General features: G+C 47.0%; 1 protein-coding gene across 2 annotated transcripts in view; it reads right to left on the bottom strand.

Moving 5' to 3' along the window:
• Sap30bp (SAP30 binding protein) overlaps positions 1 to 19,518 on the bottom strand; it is a 33,732-nt gene that overhangs the window by 13,544 nt on the left and 670 nt on the right. Inside the window, exons 2-3 of one of the 2 annotated variants that reach the window (XM_021635741.2) lie at positions 18,319 to 18,428; positions 15,522 to 15,569 (exon numbers count right to left, since the gene is read on the bottom strand). In XM_021635741.2, the coding sequence (XP_021491416.1) occupies positions 15,522 to 15,569; positions 18,319 to 18,428 (158 nt within the window). The remainder of the gene's footprint in view (positions 1 to 15,521; positions 15,570 to 18,318; positions 18,429 to 19,518) is intronic. The other variant, XM_021635748.2, reaches the window with a different exon arrangement.

Below are 19,518 nucleotides of genomic sequence, written 5' to 3' on the forward strand. Positions count from 1 at the left end.
TAGCAGCAACGGGAGAATGCAACGTTAAGGAGCCGTTCAGTGACCAGGCGTGGGACTGTAAAATTCTCTTGTGTTTTTCCACTAGGAGACAGCTTCCTGGGTGCTGATCGTAGGAAAACATTAGCTGGAGTTCGTGCCTTCCCCCGCAGACCCACATAGGGGACTGGCCTAAGAACCCTCCAGGGCCCAACAGTCTCCAGAGAGCGTGAGAGTAGGCTAGAGAGTCACCAGAATTCTAATACAGTGTCTATCCCAGAGCGACAGGAAATGGATCACATCTCTTTAAAGAAAACTATACATTATTTCAGGAGCTGCCTTAAGAGGCTAGGGGCTTCCCCAGGGCTTTTCCTAGCTTCTGTGACCCTGGAGTTGGAAAGGGACACACAGGGTGTGTGTAGGTTGAGGTGATGGAGCCTGTGTGTCATGGGTCTGGCTGGCCTGGTGAGGTTGTTTAGCCCTGCCTCTGGGAGAAATGATACGAGGCTGTTAAAAAGAAAGCCGTAGTAGGAATGTGCTTTCCCCTTCTCTTCTCGGTCCTTGGTCTACGGCTCCTCAACCTTTCTAAATCCACCTCTCTGTCCAGCGAGGGGTTCTTCAATGGGGACAGATCCAGATATCAGCATGGAGGAAAGCTAAGTGGGAGGAAAGATGAGGAGGCCCAGTGGCCCAGCATGCACAAACCTGAGTTTGATCCCCAGTACTGCAAAGACAAGCAATCAACAATGCCCCTGCAAAGTCAGATCCATTTACAACCAGGTGTCCTGGAGGCAAGTCTTATAATACAGAGAAAGCAGGAAAGCAGAGACTCCTCTGGTACACTCCTTAAGAGCCCTAGCCATCAGTGTTGGGGTAGGCAGAACTGGGGAGGGACACACGTCACACCAAAGCAATGATCCAGAGAGACAGCCTCCTGACCTAGCCAGATGCTAAGAGTTCTATGTGAATCTGAACCAGCATCCATGAACTAGATGGTCACAGCACTGGAACACAAGTGAGGAAGTTCTACACTGATAGTTAAGGAGATGGAAGACTGACACCTTAAACTGCAAGCAGTGTGAGAAAACAGTGCCACAAACCCGCTCTAGGAGACGCACCAACCCCTACCAGGGCCAGAAGGGAAGCAGGGAGTCATGAGCACACAGGTATAAACAAGAGGCCTCTGTTCTTCCTCCCCTAGAGCAGTGTTTCCAGATGCCCAGGGGATCCCTGTCTGAACTCGCTCCCTCTGACTTTCAATTAGTCAAAGTTAACTCAGGCTGTGAGAACTATTTACCAGACAGTTGTCTACATCAGCAGGAGATCTGCAACCCAGCAGAGACAAGAAGCCCATCAGTCTCTGGCCCTCACCCCTAGGAGGAAGACGCACCACGCCACCACACCACCACACCACCACACCACCACACCACCGCAAGAAAGGAGAGCGGCTCTGAGGTCAGCCACTTCCCCTAGTCTGAATCCAAGGAAGACCCAAGGGAACCAACCCAAGCTTTCCAAATGAAGAAAGGAGAAAGGGAGCAAATGACTCCAATTCACACGCTGAGCATGTATGTGCAGGCACGGTAGCACAGGCATGTAATCCCAGCACTCCCACCAGCTGAGACAGGTGGATTTCAAGTTGTAGGTCAGCCTGTCTATTTATGGACATCATGCCTCAAAAGAAAAACCAAACCAAGAGACCAGTGTGTGTGTGTGTGTTTGCCCAAGAGTCTGAGGAAGCAGGACCAAACAGTAAGACTCAGTCCAGTCTTACTGGACAGAGAGGTCAAGAGTGGTGGTACACACTAATTCCAGCACTTGGGAGGCAGAGGTAGGCGGACGTCTGTGAGTTCTAATCCAGGCAGGACCACACAGAGTATAGTGAAATCCTGTCTCAAACAAATAGAGGAGAGGGAAGGGGAAGGAAAGAGAGACTGAACAACAATTCTGAAGCAAAGACCCCTCTCTTTTGTCTGTACTCCCCCTTCCCCTCTCCCCAGCCTTCGCTTGAGGCTGATGTCTCAACAGCCACAGCATGAGGTGCTTGCAGGCCGCCGGAGAGCAGTGCCATGAAACTGTCAAAAATTCTGATCACACTTGCAGGTCAGTAGCAGAGGCCTTTCTGTCCTCAGGAATCAGACCCCAGAATGTGGCTCCCGTGCACAGTACAGAGAAATACAGATGAAGATAGAGCCGACAGGCAGAGGAAGGAGCCACAAGCATCTGGGGAGCTAGAAAAACTGCCATGTGAGCTGAGAGCAGTTATACAGCACAAGGCAACAGGTTCTGGTGGACAGAATGGAAGTCTACCTACAGCCAATCCCCATCAACGCTTCCTGGAACCAACCCCTCGGGCAGACACAGAGCTCCAGTGACGAACTTGAGTCACAGCACAGTAGCCTGCGTCACCTGGATTCTGCCAGTCAACATGCCATGCCTTCTTCCCAGCTTTGAGAGCATTAGGCACAGAGAAGGAATTCTGACTAGGGCACAGGGCAGCTGCAAGGGGCAGGGCAGCTGGGGAGGAAGACTGGGGAAGCGGCACCAACCGACCTTATCTTCTCAGACCTGTGACAGCCCAGGAAGTTATAAAGTCCTGATATACCATTTTACTTAATGAGCTGAGTTTACTCAAGACAACAAAAAGCTCACACCGTGATTCCAGCACTGAGAGGCAGAAGAAGCTGGGTTGAGTTCAAGTTTAGTCTAGGCTGATCAAAGCAACCCAACCTAACCCAAAAATCTCCTTCCCCAAGAATCTTCACAATAGCCCCTAGACTCTACCAAAGGTTTTAGCTCCCTCACCCCCTTCTGCAGGAGGCCTGCTCTCTGCTCTCCCTCATGTAGAAAATGCCCCCTCTGCAAACCTCAGAGCTCAGCTTGCGAAACACCCTGTGTCCCGCCGACTTGACAGTGAGGACCTTCCACACCACACTGCGTTCTCAGGCTGCCCGGCTACCGCAGGCGCTACGCACAGCAGACTTTTGCCGCTGTTTCTTCAGCGAGCAGGGTTTCACATCTACCTTCAGCTGCCACGCACTAACCCAGGCTCTAAACATGTTTAGCAACAGTTAGTTCCGATGTGTGGGTTCACTAAAAATACCAGAAGGAGGCAGAAGAGTAGCTATCAAGAGGTCCGAGTTTGCAATAAGGGACTGAGAGGGAAGAGGCGCCAAAGCTTACTTCCTGCTCTACACCCTTTCAGCTTGTCTGAACCCAGAACTTGTGAACTCGTGGATCCTCCTGCCTCACATCTCTGGAGTGCTGTAAGTACAATCCTGTACCACCATATCCAGCCCCGCAGGCTCTTTCTCACCATTCAACCTGAGACTTAAGTCCTGAGACAAGGGGTGTGTGTGTGTGTGTGCGCGTGCGCAATGCACAGTTAAGCTGGGTGAAGCGGCACTCGCCAGAAGTCCCACCTCCAGCAAGAGGCTCAAGAGTGAGGCCAGTTGGGATAACTAGCAAAATCCTGCCTCAAAACAAGGAAAGAACAAACCCATAGACAGCAAAGAGAATCACTGGATAGCTAGTCCGCTTACTTATCCCATAAATAATTTGCTGAAGATTTATGATGTCACAGACAATGGACCAAGCACTGAGGCTAAATAAACAAACAAACAAACAAATAAATAGTAGGAACGATTTTAGGTTTTATGTTAAGCCCTTCTCAGTTAATTTTCACACTAGCCCAGCAAAGAACCACCAGGCCACACTGCTACTTCAACACTGGCACACCACCCCAGGAGCCACCGGGAGCATCAGAAGAGCAACCACACAGGGTCTCTGTCTGTGTGGGAGGTAGAGGCAAGAGGATCCAGAACTCAAGGCCAACCTGAGCTGCAAGATACCTTGTCTTAACCCTCTCCTTACCCCTCCTTGAACACCACGCCTTCCCGTGTCCCCCAAGGGGCAACGGATGGGATATACAGGGGACGGCCCTGTGACTTAGTCAAGTCACAAACATCGGTGCCGTGGGAATAGTCCCACTGTGGTCTGGAGCCCGCTCCCACACAGGAGTGCTCTGAAGAAACTCCACTTGCTCGTTTCCTTCAGTTGTGTCCTGTGGGCCAGGATGGGGCCCTTGCATGGGCACAGGGCCCAGCCAGGGATGGAAACACAGCACTTAGCAGAAAAATGGGCGGAAGTTGGTGGGGCCATTGTGGTGGCACTCGAGTTGCCTTCGGCTCCAGGCAGCTCAGACAGGAAGGCTCAGCTCCACCACCACAGCCAGGGAAGCCTTCTACAGAGAGGGTTAAATAAAAGCCAGCCAGAAGAAATTAAGCCAGCTTTAGCCTGAAGAGAAGGTAGGGAATGGGAAGGAAATGGCTTCCTTTTCTACTGAAAAACCTGATTAAAACAAAGCTATTATGGCTCAGGCTCAGCTCGGCAGTGTGTGTCCTGCCACAAAACCTGCTGAAACCAGCCAAGGCTTGCATGCGAATGTGAAAGTCTGGCCAACTGCCATTTCTAACGGGGAGAGTTTTGATACCTGACTATTCCAAGTGTCACCCATCCTTGACAGGGCCTCAGGATTTTGTTTCTTGGAATTTGTGAAGGGTGGCCCTCTCTCCCTGACCTCTGTCCTAGACTCACTTTGTAGACCAGGCTGGCCTTAAACTGCTTGCAGTGCAAGCAGCTTATGTTGAGGTACAAAGGCTACCTTACCTTGGGAGGGTGGGGCTGCACCACACTGCTTTTCCTTCAAGGCTATCTGTAAGAACAGGGTGTCCAGGCTTTAAGCTAGTAGCTCTGGGGCTTTGGGGAGACTGGAGCTATACAAGGATGAACAAGAGAACTGTGTTCGAGAGTGGAAGACTGAAGTCTCCAGTGTTGCGGCCAGTGGTCACAAGGCATTGCCAGCCAACTCACCCACAGCTGAGGAGTTAGGTTACCAGGAAACAAGATGGAGTCAGTGTAAACTGTCCCAAGTATGTATTGGCAGGAAGGGGCTTGCTACTCTGGGGACCAGAAGGGAGGTTGGTATCTTATGGTGTGGCTGGGAAAAAGTTACCCAACTCAAAAGTTAGGGGGCTGGAGAGATGGCTCAGAGGTTAAGAGCACTGGCTGTTCTTCCAAAGGTCCTAAGTTCAATTCCCAGCAACCACATAGTGGATCATAACCATCTATAATGAGATCTGGTGCCTTTTTCTGGTATGCAAGCACTCATGCAGGAAGAGTACTGTATAAATAATCTTGAAAAAAAAATTAGGAGTACAAATGTGCTGTTGGTTTGGCACATCTTTAATCCTAGCACTCCAGAGGCAGAGGAGTTTAAGGCCAGCCTGGTCTACAAAGTGAGTCTAGGACAGCCAGGACTACATAGTGAGGCCTTGTCTCAAAAAAACAAAATAACCAAAAAAAAAAAATATATATATATATATATGGGGGGGCAAAATGTTTTCAAACTCAGAAATCACATAGCCAGCCACAGCCACATTGCAAGGGGGATGGATAAAGCAAGAGAACTGAGATGGGGAGTGCTGGATCCCTAGGACAGGCAATTTTCTGCATCGTATAATTTCAAAACGATGAATCCCAGCTGGGAAAGGATAGGCCCAGCCACACCTCAGTTAGCAATCCTCGGCATCTGGCCCCGAAAAGAAGAAGGTTTGTTGGGGCTTGCATGGCTGACAGGGGGCAGGCGGGCAAGCAGTGGCTTCTTCCTGGCTGCAGAGCCACAGGGGAGCGGGGCGGGGCTCCCAGAGTCTCAGCCTCAGCACGCCTGGAGCAGGGCAGTCTAGAAGGTACAGCCAAGGAGGGGATCAGGGAAAACACCTGCAGTCTCCAGTGCCCCAGTGAGTAACATGTGAGTGGTCTCAGCGGAAGGGCTGGTCCTGAAGACTCCAGCCACGAGTAGAGGCGCTGCAACCCAACCCTGACCTTAGCCTAGATCCTTCCTGAGGGCTTACAGGGCAAAGCTCACACAAGCCCCACTTAAGCTCTCAGTCTTCGGGTGAACAACTGTGTGGGCTCCAAGAAGGTGGAGCTTCAAAGGTGCTCCTCCTGATCTGTGTAGGCAACACAGAGGTCGCAGCACCCCCAAACCCCCTGCAGTACTTCACCCAACCACAACTGTAGCGACAGTCAGGTCTGGGTAGTACACCTTACTGAAGCAGGACTCCTACACACAGCTGAAGACAATGAGCACGTGGACTAGCACGGAAAAGTGCGCTGCTGATGGGACCACTGCTAGAAAGATTTCCACGTTCTTTTTGTCTTTATTTGATGTGTATGAGTATTTTGCCTGCGTGTCTGTGCATCAAGTCTGCACAGGAGCCTGCAGCGCGTATCACATCTCCTGGAACTGGAATTACACACCCGTGCAAGAGCATGCTCTTAACCACTGAGCCACTCTCCAAAAATTTTTTTTTTTTTTGTTAAGACAGGGTTTCTCTGTGTAGCCCTGGCTGCCCTGGACTAACTTTGCAGGTCAGGCTGGCCTTGAACTCACGGAGATGCGACTGCCCCTGCCTCCCCAGTGCTGGGATTAATGGAGTGTGCCACTGCACCCAGCTCCTTTTCTTTTCTTCAAGGCAGAGTCTCACTCTGCAGCCCAGCCCGGCCTACCGTAGCTGGATTTTCTACTATGTGAGTCAAGGCATCCAGTTTTCTTTTTTTAATTTTTTTTTTCAGTTTTCTTTTTAAATAATTTCATATTTAGAAATGTTTTGGAACACATATGTATATAGGTTTACTGCTTTACTTATCATACAATTCTGTTTTATTTTTTAATTTTATATTTACGGTTGTTTGTTTCGTTGAGATAGTGTCTCACTCTGTAGACCAAGCTAACCTGTAATATAGCATATAGCTCAAGATGGTCTCTTACTCACGGAAATCCCTCCGCCTCAGCCTCCTGAGCTGTCAGATTACAGCCTTGACAGATTTAAGGTCACCTGCTCTCCTTATAAGTATAAAATTAAAAAATTCTTAGTTCTGTGGATTGACTAAAAGCATGGCAACAAAGGCACACAAATGGCCCGTTTTCAGGGTGGGGGATGGAGCATGGTCACAGCTAACCACCCTCTAATGCCCCCTCCCTCTTAGCCCTGACTACGCACGCCTGGAGCCCAGCCAGAAAAGCCTCAGCTCTGCAGAGAGCCTGCTCGAGCCAGCAGACTCCGCCGTCTCTCCCTGGGTGGTTCACGGAGAACACTGATTTCACCTGTGCTGCTTCTGCCACCTAACTTCCGGTGGCTCCGTTCTTCCAAGGTTCACAGTTAACAACAAATTCCTGGGAAATAAGCTCTTTACACACCTTTCCCTGGCTAGGTCTTTGATACAGACACCGCAAAATAGCCACAGCACAGGGCAGAGAGAGGGCTCCATGCCTAAGAGCACATAGTACTCTCGCAGAGGACCAGGAGTTTGATTTCCAGCACCCAAGTCAGAACTCCCAACTGCCTGCGCCCTCAGCTCTAGGGTACCCAACATCTTCTGGCCTCCAAAGGTTCTGTGCTCACGTGCATATATCCCCACAATCATAATTACAAATACAATTTAAAATAGCATTACTTATCAGTAATGCCTCGGGAGAGGAGAAAGAACTGCTGAGTCAGGCCTGCCCAATAATGCCCATCTGTACATCTCAATGACAGACACCTAGTGAGCAGGAATCCCACACACCTCAGGCTGGAGGCAGAGAACCACTGACAGGGCTGAGCTGGGCCTCCTGAGGGCACATGGGGACCTACATCACCCTCAGCCCCAATCCCAACGCTAGCTGCACTTTCAACCTGGGTAACAGAGCACCCAGAGTGCTACAACACATAAATGAGTGGATCACAGGACACTTACAGATTCACAGGACATCCCTGACATGATGCCTCACACACATATGTGTTTTTCCAAGTAGCAACTGAACTGTGAGAACAGTAATGCTTAGTGTCTGCAGCTAATTGTTCAAGCTGGCGAACTGTGGAGCACTTCTTTGTCCTATGTGAACAAAAGGCACGGTCAGTTGAGCTATGAACACTGCCTGCGGGAGGCCCTCACCCTGTGTAACACAACACAGCCACACTGCAAAGACTGAGAGTACCCGACTGCTTCATCTCACTCTGGGAGAAACTTCTTTCCCACTCCCTACCCCAGCTCATAAGCCCCTGCAAAGCGGGCATCACGGTTCTGGTGAGGGTGACACGGTGGGTGTGTGCCCTGGGCTCCACAGCTGGAGGGAAGCCATGCTGGAGTGCCACCCATGTCTTCCAGCTGCAAAGCCCTTACCTTTCAAGTTACAAACTCCCACCTCAATCTTGTCGTTTTTAATCTTTTGACAGGCTCTCACTGTGAAGTTCCCACTGGCCTGGAGCTCACAGATCCACCAACCTCTGCAGGAACTAAAGGTGTGCGCCATCATGTCCAGCCAAACCTTTTTTTTTTTTTTTAAAGACAGGGTTTCACTGTTTAGACCAGTTTGGCCTCAAATCTGTGACTCTCCCCTCCTGCCCTATCCTTCTAAACTAGCTACCACGCCCAGTTTGGGCTCTTAGGATTTTAAGAATGTTTTCTTTTGATTTAACTGGGATCATACACACCTCCTCCAAAAATGCTACAAGAATTTCCCTCTCAACCTTCGAAAGGGCAGAATTCTCTCCCAAGCACAGAGCCTGGACCAAGCTCTCCCGACAGCTGGCAGCAGGCATTCATCTCTTTTGTTCCAGGTCGTCTATCCTGTTTGTTTTCAATGGAAGGGTGTGCCAGGGCCAGTAAGTGGAAATCTCTAGCCACAGGAACAGGAGTGGAGGAAAGAATAAACAAGAGAAAATGTTCAGAGCAATGGAGGCAAAGCACGGACAGAGGAGATCGGCACAGAGGAACTAGAGAGGCCACAGCAGGCCACCAGGCGCCCCTGAGTGCGGTGCTGCAGAGGATGCCACTGCCGGCCTGACTGTTTCTAGGACAGTGGCACCACCTTCTGTTGAGAGATCGAAGCAAACAAGGGCCAGACTTATTATACATGTTATATGTATTATACATACATACATACACACAGAGATTACACATATATTCTACAGATATAGATGGGACTCGAGTTACCATGTTCTTCAAACTCCCACAGGGGAGACTTTGTACACAGGAGCAACTCCAAACATCACAGTGACAAAAATCAGGCCAGTTTTAGCTAGCTGTGGTCATGCATGCCTGTGGTCCCAGTACTCCAAAGGCTGAGGCAGGAGGGTGGACAGATTGAGGACAGTCTGTGCTACACAGAACAGTAGACCCTGTCTCACAAAACAAAGTCACAGGGACAAGGAGATGGAGTTGAGGGCCACTTGCTGCGCAAGCCTGACGACTTGCATTCCAGCCCCAGAACGTATGCAACGGAAGGAGAGCTGATTCCAAAGCCGCCCTTTAACCCCTCCATATGCACCATGGCACATACATGCCCCTCCCACCATACCTAGACACATATACAACAGTAATAAAAATTAAAATATATAAAAAGTAGCAAAACAAACAAAAATGCAATTTCTAGTCTTGGTACCTTTTGTATTTTTTTCCTCAAGATGTAGTTTCTCTGTGTGTATCCGTGGCTGTCTTAGAGCTCTCTCTGTAGACAAGGCTGGCCTCTACGGAGATTCACCTGCCTCCCCCTCCCAGAGTGCTGGGATTAACAGCCTATGTCACCATGCCCAACCCTTTTTGTACTCTTTTAGTTTGATTTTTTGGAGACAAGGTCTCAATATGAAGCCCTAGAACTTGCAATACAGAGCAGGCTTGTAGCTTGTCTTCACTACTTTGTGGGTTCTTTTTTCCCACCATTTACCCCCTGGTGTTACCCCCTAACACTTGATAGAAGAGAAACAAGGATAGAGAGGAGAAATTAGGAAAATCCCTAAATCTAATTCTTTCCTTTTGACCCCCAGCTGGTAACAAACAGCAACCAACCTCCCTAAATGACCAACAACTGCAGACCCCTCCTCTTGGGGCCCTTGCATTTATGTACCCTCTGAAAAGATATTCCAGAATCCCAAATAGCACACAGTCTCAGAAATTATCTGCAGCTGGCAAAACCATGCTTCTGCTAGAGCACAAGGCAAATCATAGTCAGCTGCTTTGGATTGTCCGACGCACACACCTGGCATTCAGACAAAATTACATTCTTATAGTTCTGTATTTTTCTTTTCTTTCTTTGTTTTTAAAAAAGAAACCAACATTCCAGAATTCTTAAAAAAAAAAAAATTTCTCTACATAGGTTGGCTTTGAACTCATAAAGATCCTGTCTCCTGACTGCTGAGATTAAAGACGTGCATCACACCAGCTTAATTTTTTTTTTTCAAGTCAGCTAATAGAAGCAATAGAATTCACAACTTTGTCCTTCTGCCATAACCAAGTCCTCTCCTGGGAGGCTTGAACCTTCTGGGGATTCAGTCCAACCTCAATGCAAACCACAAACTTGAATATTAATGACAAATAGTTTTTACTTTTTTTGTTTTTCGAAACAAGGTTTCATTGAAAAAAAAAAAAAAAAGATTTATTTATTATTTATACAGCATTCTACTTGCATGTGTGCCTGAGCATCAGAAGAGGGCACCAGATCTCACTATAGATGGTTACGAGCCACCATGTGGTTAACTGGGAACTGAACTTAGGACCTTTGGAAGAACAACCAGTGCTCTTAACCTCTGAGCCAGTTTCTTTGTGTAGCCCTGGCTGTACTGGAACTTACTCTGTAGATCAGGCTGGCCTCAAACTCATAGAGATCTGCCTTAAAAACTTCTGTAAACAGTGAGATTACTATCTTATGAAGAACTGGAAACAGGAGAGAGAAAGTCTTCAATGTATGATGGCAAACCTCTTCCACGTGGCTGTGCGCTGTTTCAGGTCTGCTGAACAGCTGCCACTGCTGTTCCCTCCCACCTCCCCAAGTCCTCCTCTCCAGCTCCTTTGCTTTTCTTTAACGCCCTCACCTTCATGCCTGCTCTTTTCTAAATACACTGGGGCTCCAAGCACAGGACTCACTATACTGCAGGTGGATGGCATGGGGTGACAGCCTGGGAAGCGAGCAGAGGCCCTGGCACTGTGCTGGTGGCAACTGATGCTGCTGATCACAGCATCCAGCACTACTGTACTTTATCCTCCTCAGACAAAAGGGCAGATTTCATTACAATGTCCACTTCCCAAGGAAAAGAAAGAGGGGCTCAGAGCCTTCTCAAGCAAAGCTAGACGGGAAATCTGCAGAACTTCAGCTTCTCTGCCATGCAGGGAAGAGAATGTGCTGGGTCATTCTGGATAGTCTAACCCCTGCACCGAGCCACTGGCCCCCAGGAACTCAAGACATCAAAGGGGACTGTGGAACAAACTTTCATAAAATGGTGAAAACGACTGACCCACAGATTCTGTTCTAAAAAAGTGGCTCTCACATCTGGTCTAGGCTGGCTGTAGTAACACTCGCCTGCAGTCCCAGAGCCCCAGAGACAAAGGCTGGAGGACCACTGGACATTGAAGGCCAACCTGGCCTACACAGTGAGTTCCAGGGCAGAAAGGCACAAAACCAAACCAAACCCAAAACAAAGGAGTGAGTATATAGATCCCTGGGAGTCCTGAGGGCGTATACTATCAACAGAGTCACTATTGCCTTCTTTTGTTTGTTTTTCAAGACAGGGTTTCTCTGTGTAGACCAGGCTGGCCTAGAACTCGGAAACACGCACCGACTTTTGCTTCCTGAGTGCTGAGATTAAGGGCATGAGCCACCGTTGCTTGACTGCCACTATTTGCTTGTATGGTAAGCTCAATTAAGAAAAAAGGGCTAAATTTCATTTTAAGAACATGCTTCACAAAGTGGTAAAAATGATTCATTTTACTGACTTGACTCTTGAGATCTAATTTATTCAATATGTCTGATGACATACAGGGCATAGCAAACACTTCTGAGGCCCAAAAAAGAGGGCTGTCTCAAGCATATATGTGTGACGTAAAGTCCACACTGAGCTGCTGTCTTCTTCACTGAAACCCCACTTCACATGAAAGACTGACTGACATACTGGTTATGCCCACTTGGTTCTCCACACACATTTTATCAAAAGTGAAGAACAGCATACTGGCAATAACGCTTAAGCTCCCAAGGGGAACTTACTACAATATGAAACATCACCGTAAACCTGACAGCTTTCTAATATTTAACATCCTGAATGATGTAAGTAATCACAAACAAATGCTGTTTGGGGCCATTACAGAACAATATGTGTCAACACTCAAAAATCTGCGGAGCTCAGTAATTTTCTAATTAATGGTCTGGTGGTGTGAAATCAAGTATAGTAAAAGGCCTACTGAAAGTGTTTAGAGACAGACCAGGGGCAAAGGCAGAAGGATTATTGAGAATGTGAGAGTAGCCTGGCAATACAGGGCAATCCAGGCTAGCCTGGGCTTCAGCATGTGAGATTCTTCCAAAAACAAACCAGCCAGGTGTGGTGGTGCATGCCTCTAATCCCAGGGCTAGGGAGGCAGTCAGGCATATCTGGTCTACAAAGTGAGTTCCAGAGGAGCCAGGGCTGCACAGAGAAACCCTCTCTTGGGAAACAAAACAAAACGACAAAAATAAAACAGAACAGAGCAACTGCTTTAGGAAACTATGCTAGAGTTTATGAGTGTTCACGTGTGGTTGCACGTGTGGGGCATGCATGGGTGCGCGCACAGGTATGCACGGAGGTCAGAGGCAGAAGTCTAGTGTCCTCCTCCATTGTTCTTCACCTTACTTTCTGGGCTATAAGGTCTTTATTGAACCTGGAGCTCACCAACTGGCTAGAAGGGCTGGCCAGTGAGCTCTAAGGCTGCTCAGCTGTCTGTCTCCATCCTGCCCTGGTGCCGGGGCCAAAGCCTGCATCCCGGCTTAACTTCTATGATAGCAATATACACAGTGAGCGGAAGCTGTTTAGGATCTGCATTTCCAGGTGTGTCAAGAAGCCAAAGTGCTTTGAGAATCCCTCCAGGACAAGTTAAAAGTGGATCCTGAAGAGGAAAGTAGAGAGTGCCATCTAGTGGACAGACAGCCATGATAGCAACTCATTCGCTAAACAAAGGAATGATAAACTAAAGCGCTGCTCCAGCAGCATGGGCCTTCACAACTACTCAAATCAAAAGCTTAGAACAAAATCTCACATAAAATAAAACTTAAATCCCACAGAGCTGGAGACATGGTTCAGTGGTTAAAAGTACTTACTGCTCTTGCAGAGGACCCAAATTCAACTCTTGGTACCCACATGACAGCTCACAACCAACCAGAACTCTAGTTCCAGAACTTGACACCTCTTCTGGTATCAGTGGGCACCCACATGGTGTGTGTGAAATATGAATATGAGAACTATTAATAAATATAAACAAAACACATAAAAAACTTAAACGGATTAGAAAAAGAGCTCTGCTTGGAAAACAATGTGATGTCAGCCCAAACAGGCAGAAAGCAGAGGCAGAACATGGGCGCTGATGCGGTAGGGACAGTCTGTGATCCTTGAGGATGACGTTAAGACAATGGAAGGTGGGCCTCTGTCAGCCACCCCTGCAGGACATCCTAGCTAACAGGATCTCTCTGCTAAGTCCTCATAGTTAACCTCCAAAGAGCTAAATCAAGTTACTGTCAGAATTCAGGGCTGAATGCTGTGTTCTGAGTCATGGCCACAGATATTCCACAAAAACTCATTCCACAGAAAGATTTGAAGGTCAAACAACTGGGATATAATACTGTCAAAAACATCAGTCTACACCTTTTATTTTGCGGGTGTTTGTTTTTGTTTTGGGGACAGAGTCCTACACACAGTGTGATCAGGCTGACCTCAAATTCAAAAAGACCCATCTGCTTCTACCTCCTGAGTACCAGGATGAAAAGTGTGTGCCGCCTCACCCAGCATACAATTTTTTTTTTTTTTTTTAGACAGGCTCTCACACTATAGTCCAGGCTGCCCCAGACCTCACTTGTAGCCTGGGCTGGCCTCAAACTCTCCAGTCTTCTCAATTCAACCTTCTAAGTGCTAAGGTTACAAGGGTGAGCCACCAGGCCCAGCTAAGAACCAAAACCACGCTGGAAGTTTTTCAAGCTTTGATGTAGAAATGAGTAAAGAGAAGCCGAACACAAAAGACACAGTCACAATCTTCCTAAGTTTCTTTTTCCTTGTGTTCCTGCCCCCTGTTCTTTAACTGCTTACACAGAGCAGTAAGTCTTTTGTGTTTCACAGGGCTCCCTTTCTCACAGGGACATGTCTTTCCTTGAGGATTTGCTATTGGGACCACAACACTTGACCCACACTCTCCCACCAGGCCAGTTCTTAGCCTGGTGGTTTTTGTTGTTGTTTTACTTCACACAGAAAGTAGTTTACACCTACTTTCTGGGGTTCACACTGTCCACTCTTGCACACTAGTGCCCAAACTTGCTTCCCTGGGAACATACATTCTGAGTTCTCTGTAGCCTTTCCGAGTTTGTGCCAAAGGTTCTAAAGCCATATCCAATGATGGACCAGTCCCACTATGGAATGACTCATGCTATATATTCAGATACAGCGTTGGCACTTCATATCCATAGGTTTCACACCTATGAATTCAAGCAACTGTGGGCTTTTCATTTTTTTAAATTGCATCTGTATTGAACATGAGTAGATTTTTATCCGTTTCCGAATAGCAGTGTAACAATGATTTATACTGAACCAGCTATTTCAAGTGGCTTTGAGATGATCCAAGACCACAAGAGTGTACACATATGCTATTTGCAAATAGACCCTTTACATAAAGATGTGAGAAGCTATGGATTTGGGTATGTAGAGCACATGAAGGTGGGGTGTCCCGGAACCCCAACCACCCATAGATAATGAGAGGCGACTGTTTTATATTACAGCCAGGCACAATTTTCTTAAATTTCACTTATGCTACCTTGAAGGCTTTGGCCAGTTTCAGAGCAGTTTGCAATTGTGAAAAGTGGTATCTATTCCTCTAAGGGATGAGTTCTGAGGGAAAAATGTTCTATCATAAAGTAAGATTCCACAAAAAGCACATTTCCAATACCCAGAGCGCAGCAAGCAGCTGGGCTTTCATGACCACAGGATCGTTACCGATCGTTACAAGAGTCACTACTAATTACCCTGAGCTGCTCACGGTCAAGCCAGGAGAGGAGAAAGCTGGGCTATTTCAAAAAAGACCCTCTGCACACCCAACTGAGAGAGGAGGGCTGGACTCAACAACTCAAGCAAGGCCTCATGCTGGTCCTACCCTCTCAGAACCTAAGAGAAGCCACGATAGACAAGGCAGCCCTATGCCTTCTTGATTCTAAAAACACTCCCTCATCTAACTCCACAAACACCCACAGTGCAGTGTGCGTGGGTTAAGGACCCAGACAGGCCTCTTGTTTCGATCTCAGGTCTTACACAATTCGGAGAAGAATCCAACTAGCCACAGGAATTCCTATTGGCCTTAAGGTTCTTCATTAAGCTGGCTTTATCCCAGAAAATGTCCACATTCTGTGTGCTAGCTAGACAGAACCTGACCCCACATATGACCTGAGTCAGAATGTTAAAAGCCTTGACTGAATCCAGCCACCCACCACAGCCAATACCAAATACCTTTGAGTCATCAGTCTCAGGTTTTTCAGTCTCTGAATCGTCATCTTCCTACAAGACAAAGAATTTAGAGGATTAAACTTAAAAAGAGAGGGCCTGCAGAGTCTTACATATATAACCAGCGATTGGAGTAAACAAGCTGCTTACCCAGCTGGCCTCATCCCACCAAGAACCCTTCCCTACCACACAACCCAGAACTAGAGAAAGAGAAGGGAAAAGGAGATGCTCTGGGGGAGGGGCGATCAGCAGCCCTAAATCATGAGTCATCGTCTACGTGAGAATTCCTGGACGAAGTCATGTAAAGAGAGGGAAGAGACAACATGTTCCGCAAATGTCAGGCCAGGCCACAGGGTCCCAAAGGCAAACTGCAATCACTGAAGCCAGGGTCATGGACTTTTACCACTTCTTTGACATTCATATCCACAACTACTTAGAATACCATCACACTGTCTGACACCTCGGTGCTGTGATGCTAGCACCTCAAGCCAGCAGCATTTACACACGGGAAGGCAGGCATCAAATCACCAGAACAAACGACCCCAGAAAGGGGGGACCGAAGCGCAAGACACAGTGAGAGGGGTGCTCACATGACTGCCACCGATCCACTGTTTTCAGTCCTCTTCCTTACCCAAATGAGGTGTGCCTGAGCCAAAACCATGGGGAACTGAATTCTCCAAAGTAAGCCCACAATGCCACTGAACACAAATGCAAGTAAGGTCAAAAGCTAAGTAGAAGACGTGGAACCATCCACTACACTTCAACCCGAACATGACACAGCACTCCAGACGTTAATCCACAGCACCTAAGGGTGAACAGACCACACTGCTGGTTTTGAGACAAGTGCCCTGGACGGTGCCAGTGAATCAAAGCCTTGCCATGCCACCAACACAGCTTCCTTAAAATGACATCACTTAATTCAATAGTCAAAGATGGATCTTTGAAAAATGCTGACAAAGTCCCCCAATATCCATATTGGGGTTTGATGAGAGTTTTTGTTTGTTTTTAAACTAAAATATCATACATAGCTTGACTATGACAAAAAGTCAATATGGGTTAATAGTTTAAAAACACACACATGCAAGTGCATTAAAGAGAGCAGCTCTGGTGTTAAGGCAGCACATACATATTTAAGAAAAGCCAAAGAACTTAACAAAGCTTCCTTCCTTCCAAAGCTAAGGAGGACCTTGAGTTTATAATTCTCATTCTCTCACATCCTGAGGGCTGGGATTACAGGCCACATCTATGTGGTTGATGGCGGGGAACAACCCTAGGGCTTCATCCATGCTACAAACAAACTCTCTACCGTATGTGTGATCTCTTCAGCCCACAAGTTTTCATAGCAGCTTTACTCTGAATTATCACTAATGGGTGGGGCTAAAGGCATAAAAAAATTCTCAAAACAGAAAATACAAAATACATTCTGTGAAATGTTTTATCTACTGGGGATCAAACCTAGGGCACTGGGAATGCTGGGCACGTGGAGTTGCTGAACCACTGAGCCATATCCCAGTCTTCATTTTTATTTATTTGAGACAGGAATATGCTCTTGAATCTTCAATCTTCCTGCTGTAGCAATCTGAATGCTAGAATTGTGGGCGTGGGCCACTATACCTACTTAAAAAGTATTTTAATGCTAACATTTACATAACAACATAAAACAAAACATTCAAACAAAAATAAAGTATGTTGTGAGTGTTTCAATGAACACTGCTTCTAAGTGGCCAGATTCAATATTCAAACTCAATTTTAGATGCATTTTTGTGCTAAGCAACAGGCTGAATTTCCTTGCTTTTTTCCCCCTTCCAGACTTTAAATTTCTGCATTTAAAGAAATGTACTGCTCTGGAGGTTGTGAGCCCTAAAATTCTTCTTGATAGTAAGGACACAAGTCCTCTTTTCATTGTTACCTGCACCTATGTAACTTCAAGGAAGGTCTGTGATCAAGAACCAGGGGCATTCTGATAAAAACACCAAGTAAAATATAACAAGAGAATCAAAGTGGATACAACATAACTCCACCTCCTTACCTTGTTAGAAAGTGAAGCATTTGAATAAACTCCAACCAAGATTAAAAATAACAAAGAGGATTACAGATAGGTAAATGATATACTACTTAGGATGAACATACTTAAACAAGTTAGACTAGTTAACTTGCTATCCTAGTAAAAGGACTAGTTAAACTCACAGGGCAACATAAAACACCATCCATACCTAGTTACAAAAAGTAACCACCCTAGGCATAGTGGTTCATGCCATAACCCCAGCTCTCAGGAGGCTGAAGCACCAGGATCTGGAACTCAGGGGTAAACACAGAAAGTCTGAGGCCAGCTTGGGCTTCATGACACCCCATCTCAAAAACAAAAAATAGCACACACACCCCCAAAAAACCCCTTCAATTCAAAAGTTAATACAACATGGTCCTTGTGAAGGCACTACTACTGCTCAACCAATTCAACTTCTTCTTTTTTCTGGGGTTCTGGGGATCAAGCTCTTGACATCTTAGGCAAAACACTCTCCCGGGAGCCAAAGAACTTAACAAAGCTTCCTTCCTTCCAAAGCTAAGGAGGACCTTGAGTTTATAATTCTCATTCTCTCACATCCTGAGGGCTGGGATTACAGGCCACATCTATGTGGTTGATGGCGGGCAACAACCCTAGGGCTTCATCCATGCTACAAACAAACTCTCTACCGCATGTGTGATCTGGCAACAGTGGTTTCCAAACAAGAGGGAAAAAGGGACAGAGTTAACCATGAAATGGAATACTATTTTGAACACCTTTAGATCTGGAAGGTTTACCTACCGACTGCTTACTGTTCTCGTCCTCCTCTTCTTCATAACCTTCTTCATCACCACCTAGGCGAGAGAAGTCATCTTCTCCATAGGCATCAGATACCAAGCCACCTTTCTCTTCTGAAAGAAAAGGAGAGGGAGAGAGGGGTGTGTGTGTACCAAAAAAATGTTTCTAAAAATTGAATGGCCAAGATGATTTCTGAAGATAAAAAGGGAACTTAAGTCTCAGGGAAGGGACTATAGGCCCAGATTAGATTATGCACTTAGGAAGAGCAAACCAAGAGAGGGGGTGTTGAGGCCATGAGTGGTGGCACACACCTTTAATCCTAGCACTTGGGAGGCAGAGGCAGGAGGATCTTTGTGGGTTCCAGACCAGCCTGGTCTACAGAGTGAATTCTAGGACAGCCAGGACTACTCAGAGCTCCTATCTCAAAACAAACCAGAGCAGGGGGTATTGGGAGATGGCTCAGCAGTTATGAGTGCATAATGTACAAGGTAAGGTACCCTACACCTTTAATCCTGACACTCAGCAGGCAGATCTCCGTGAGTCTGACAGAGTTTGGCTCCCAGTACCCACATCAGGCAGCTCAGAACTGCCTGTAGCTCCAGTTCAAGAGCTGATGCCTCCCTCTGCCCTCCATGGGCACCTGAACTCCCAGGCATACCCCACTCCCCATGCATATAAACGAGGAAAGTAAGTCAAACACCAAATTCACGTTCTAAGCCAGGCTCGGTGGCGCATGCCTGTAATCCCAGCACTCAGGGAGGCAGAGGCAGGCCTCCTTGAATTTGAATTTGAGGCCACCCTGGTCTACAAAGTGAGTCCAGGACAGCCAAGCCTACACGGAGAAACCCTGTTTCAAAACAAACAAACAAAAATTTATGTTCTAATATTTTAGTTCAGGTTGGGGAAGTAATTAAGAAGTAGGTGCTTGCCTAACACCTGATGTGTAAGGCCCTGGGCTTGATTGTGTGTGTGTGTGTGTGTGGGGTTACTATATGCTGTTGGTCTGTTAGGCCAGTTGAGGCCTTCTCTCTGAACCAGCCCAGCAGGCTGCTTACACATCTCTGTCTTATGTCATATGCAATCTCGTTGTTTTACCCCTACTTTGCAGATGAGAACCCAAAACTCAGGTTATATCATCAGGTAATTCGCGCTCTCTAGTCCTTAAATCTGTTCCCATTGTGATTTGCGGTCTGAGGGCAACAA

The sequence above is a fragment of the Meriones unguiculatus genome, chromosome 7 (genome assembly GCF_030254825.1).
Source record: "Meriones unguiculatus strain TT.TT164.6M chromosome 7, Bangor_MerUng_6.1, whole genome shotgun sequence".
NCBI lineage: Eukaryota > Metazoa > Chordata > Mammalia > Rodentia > Muridae > Meriones > Meriones unguiculatus.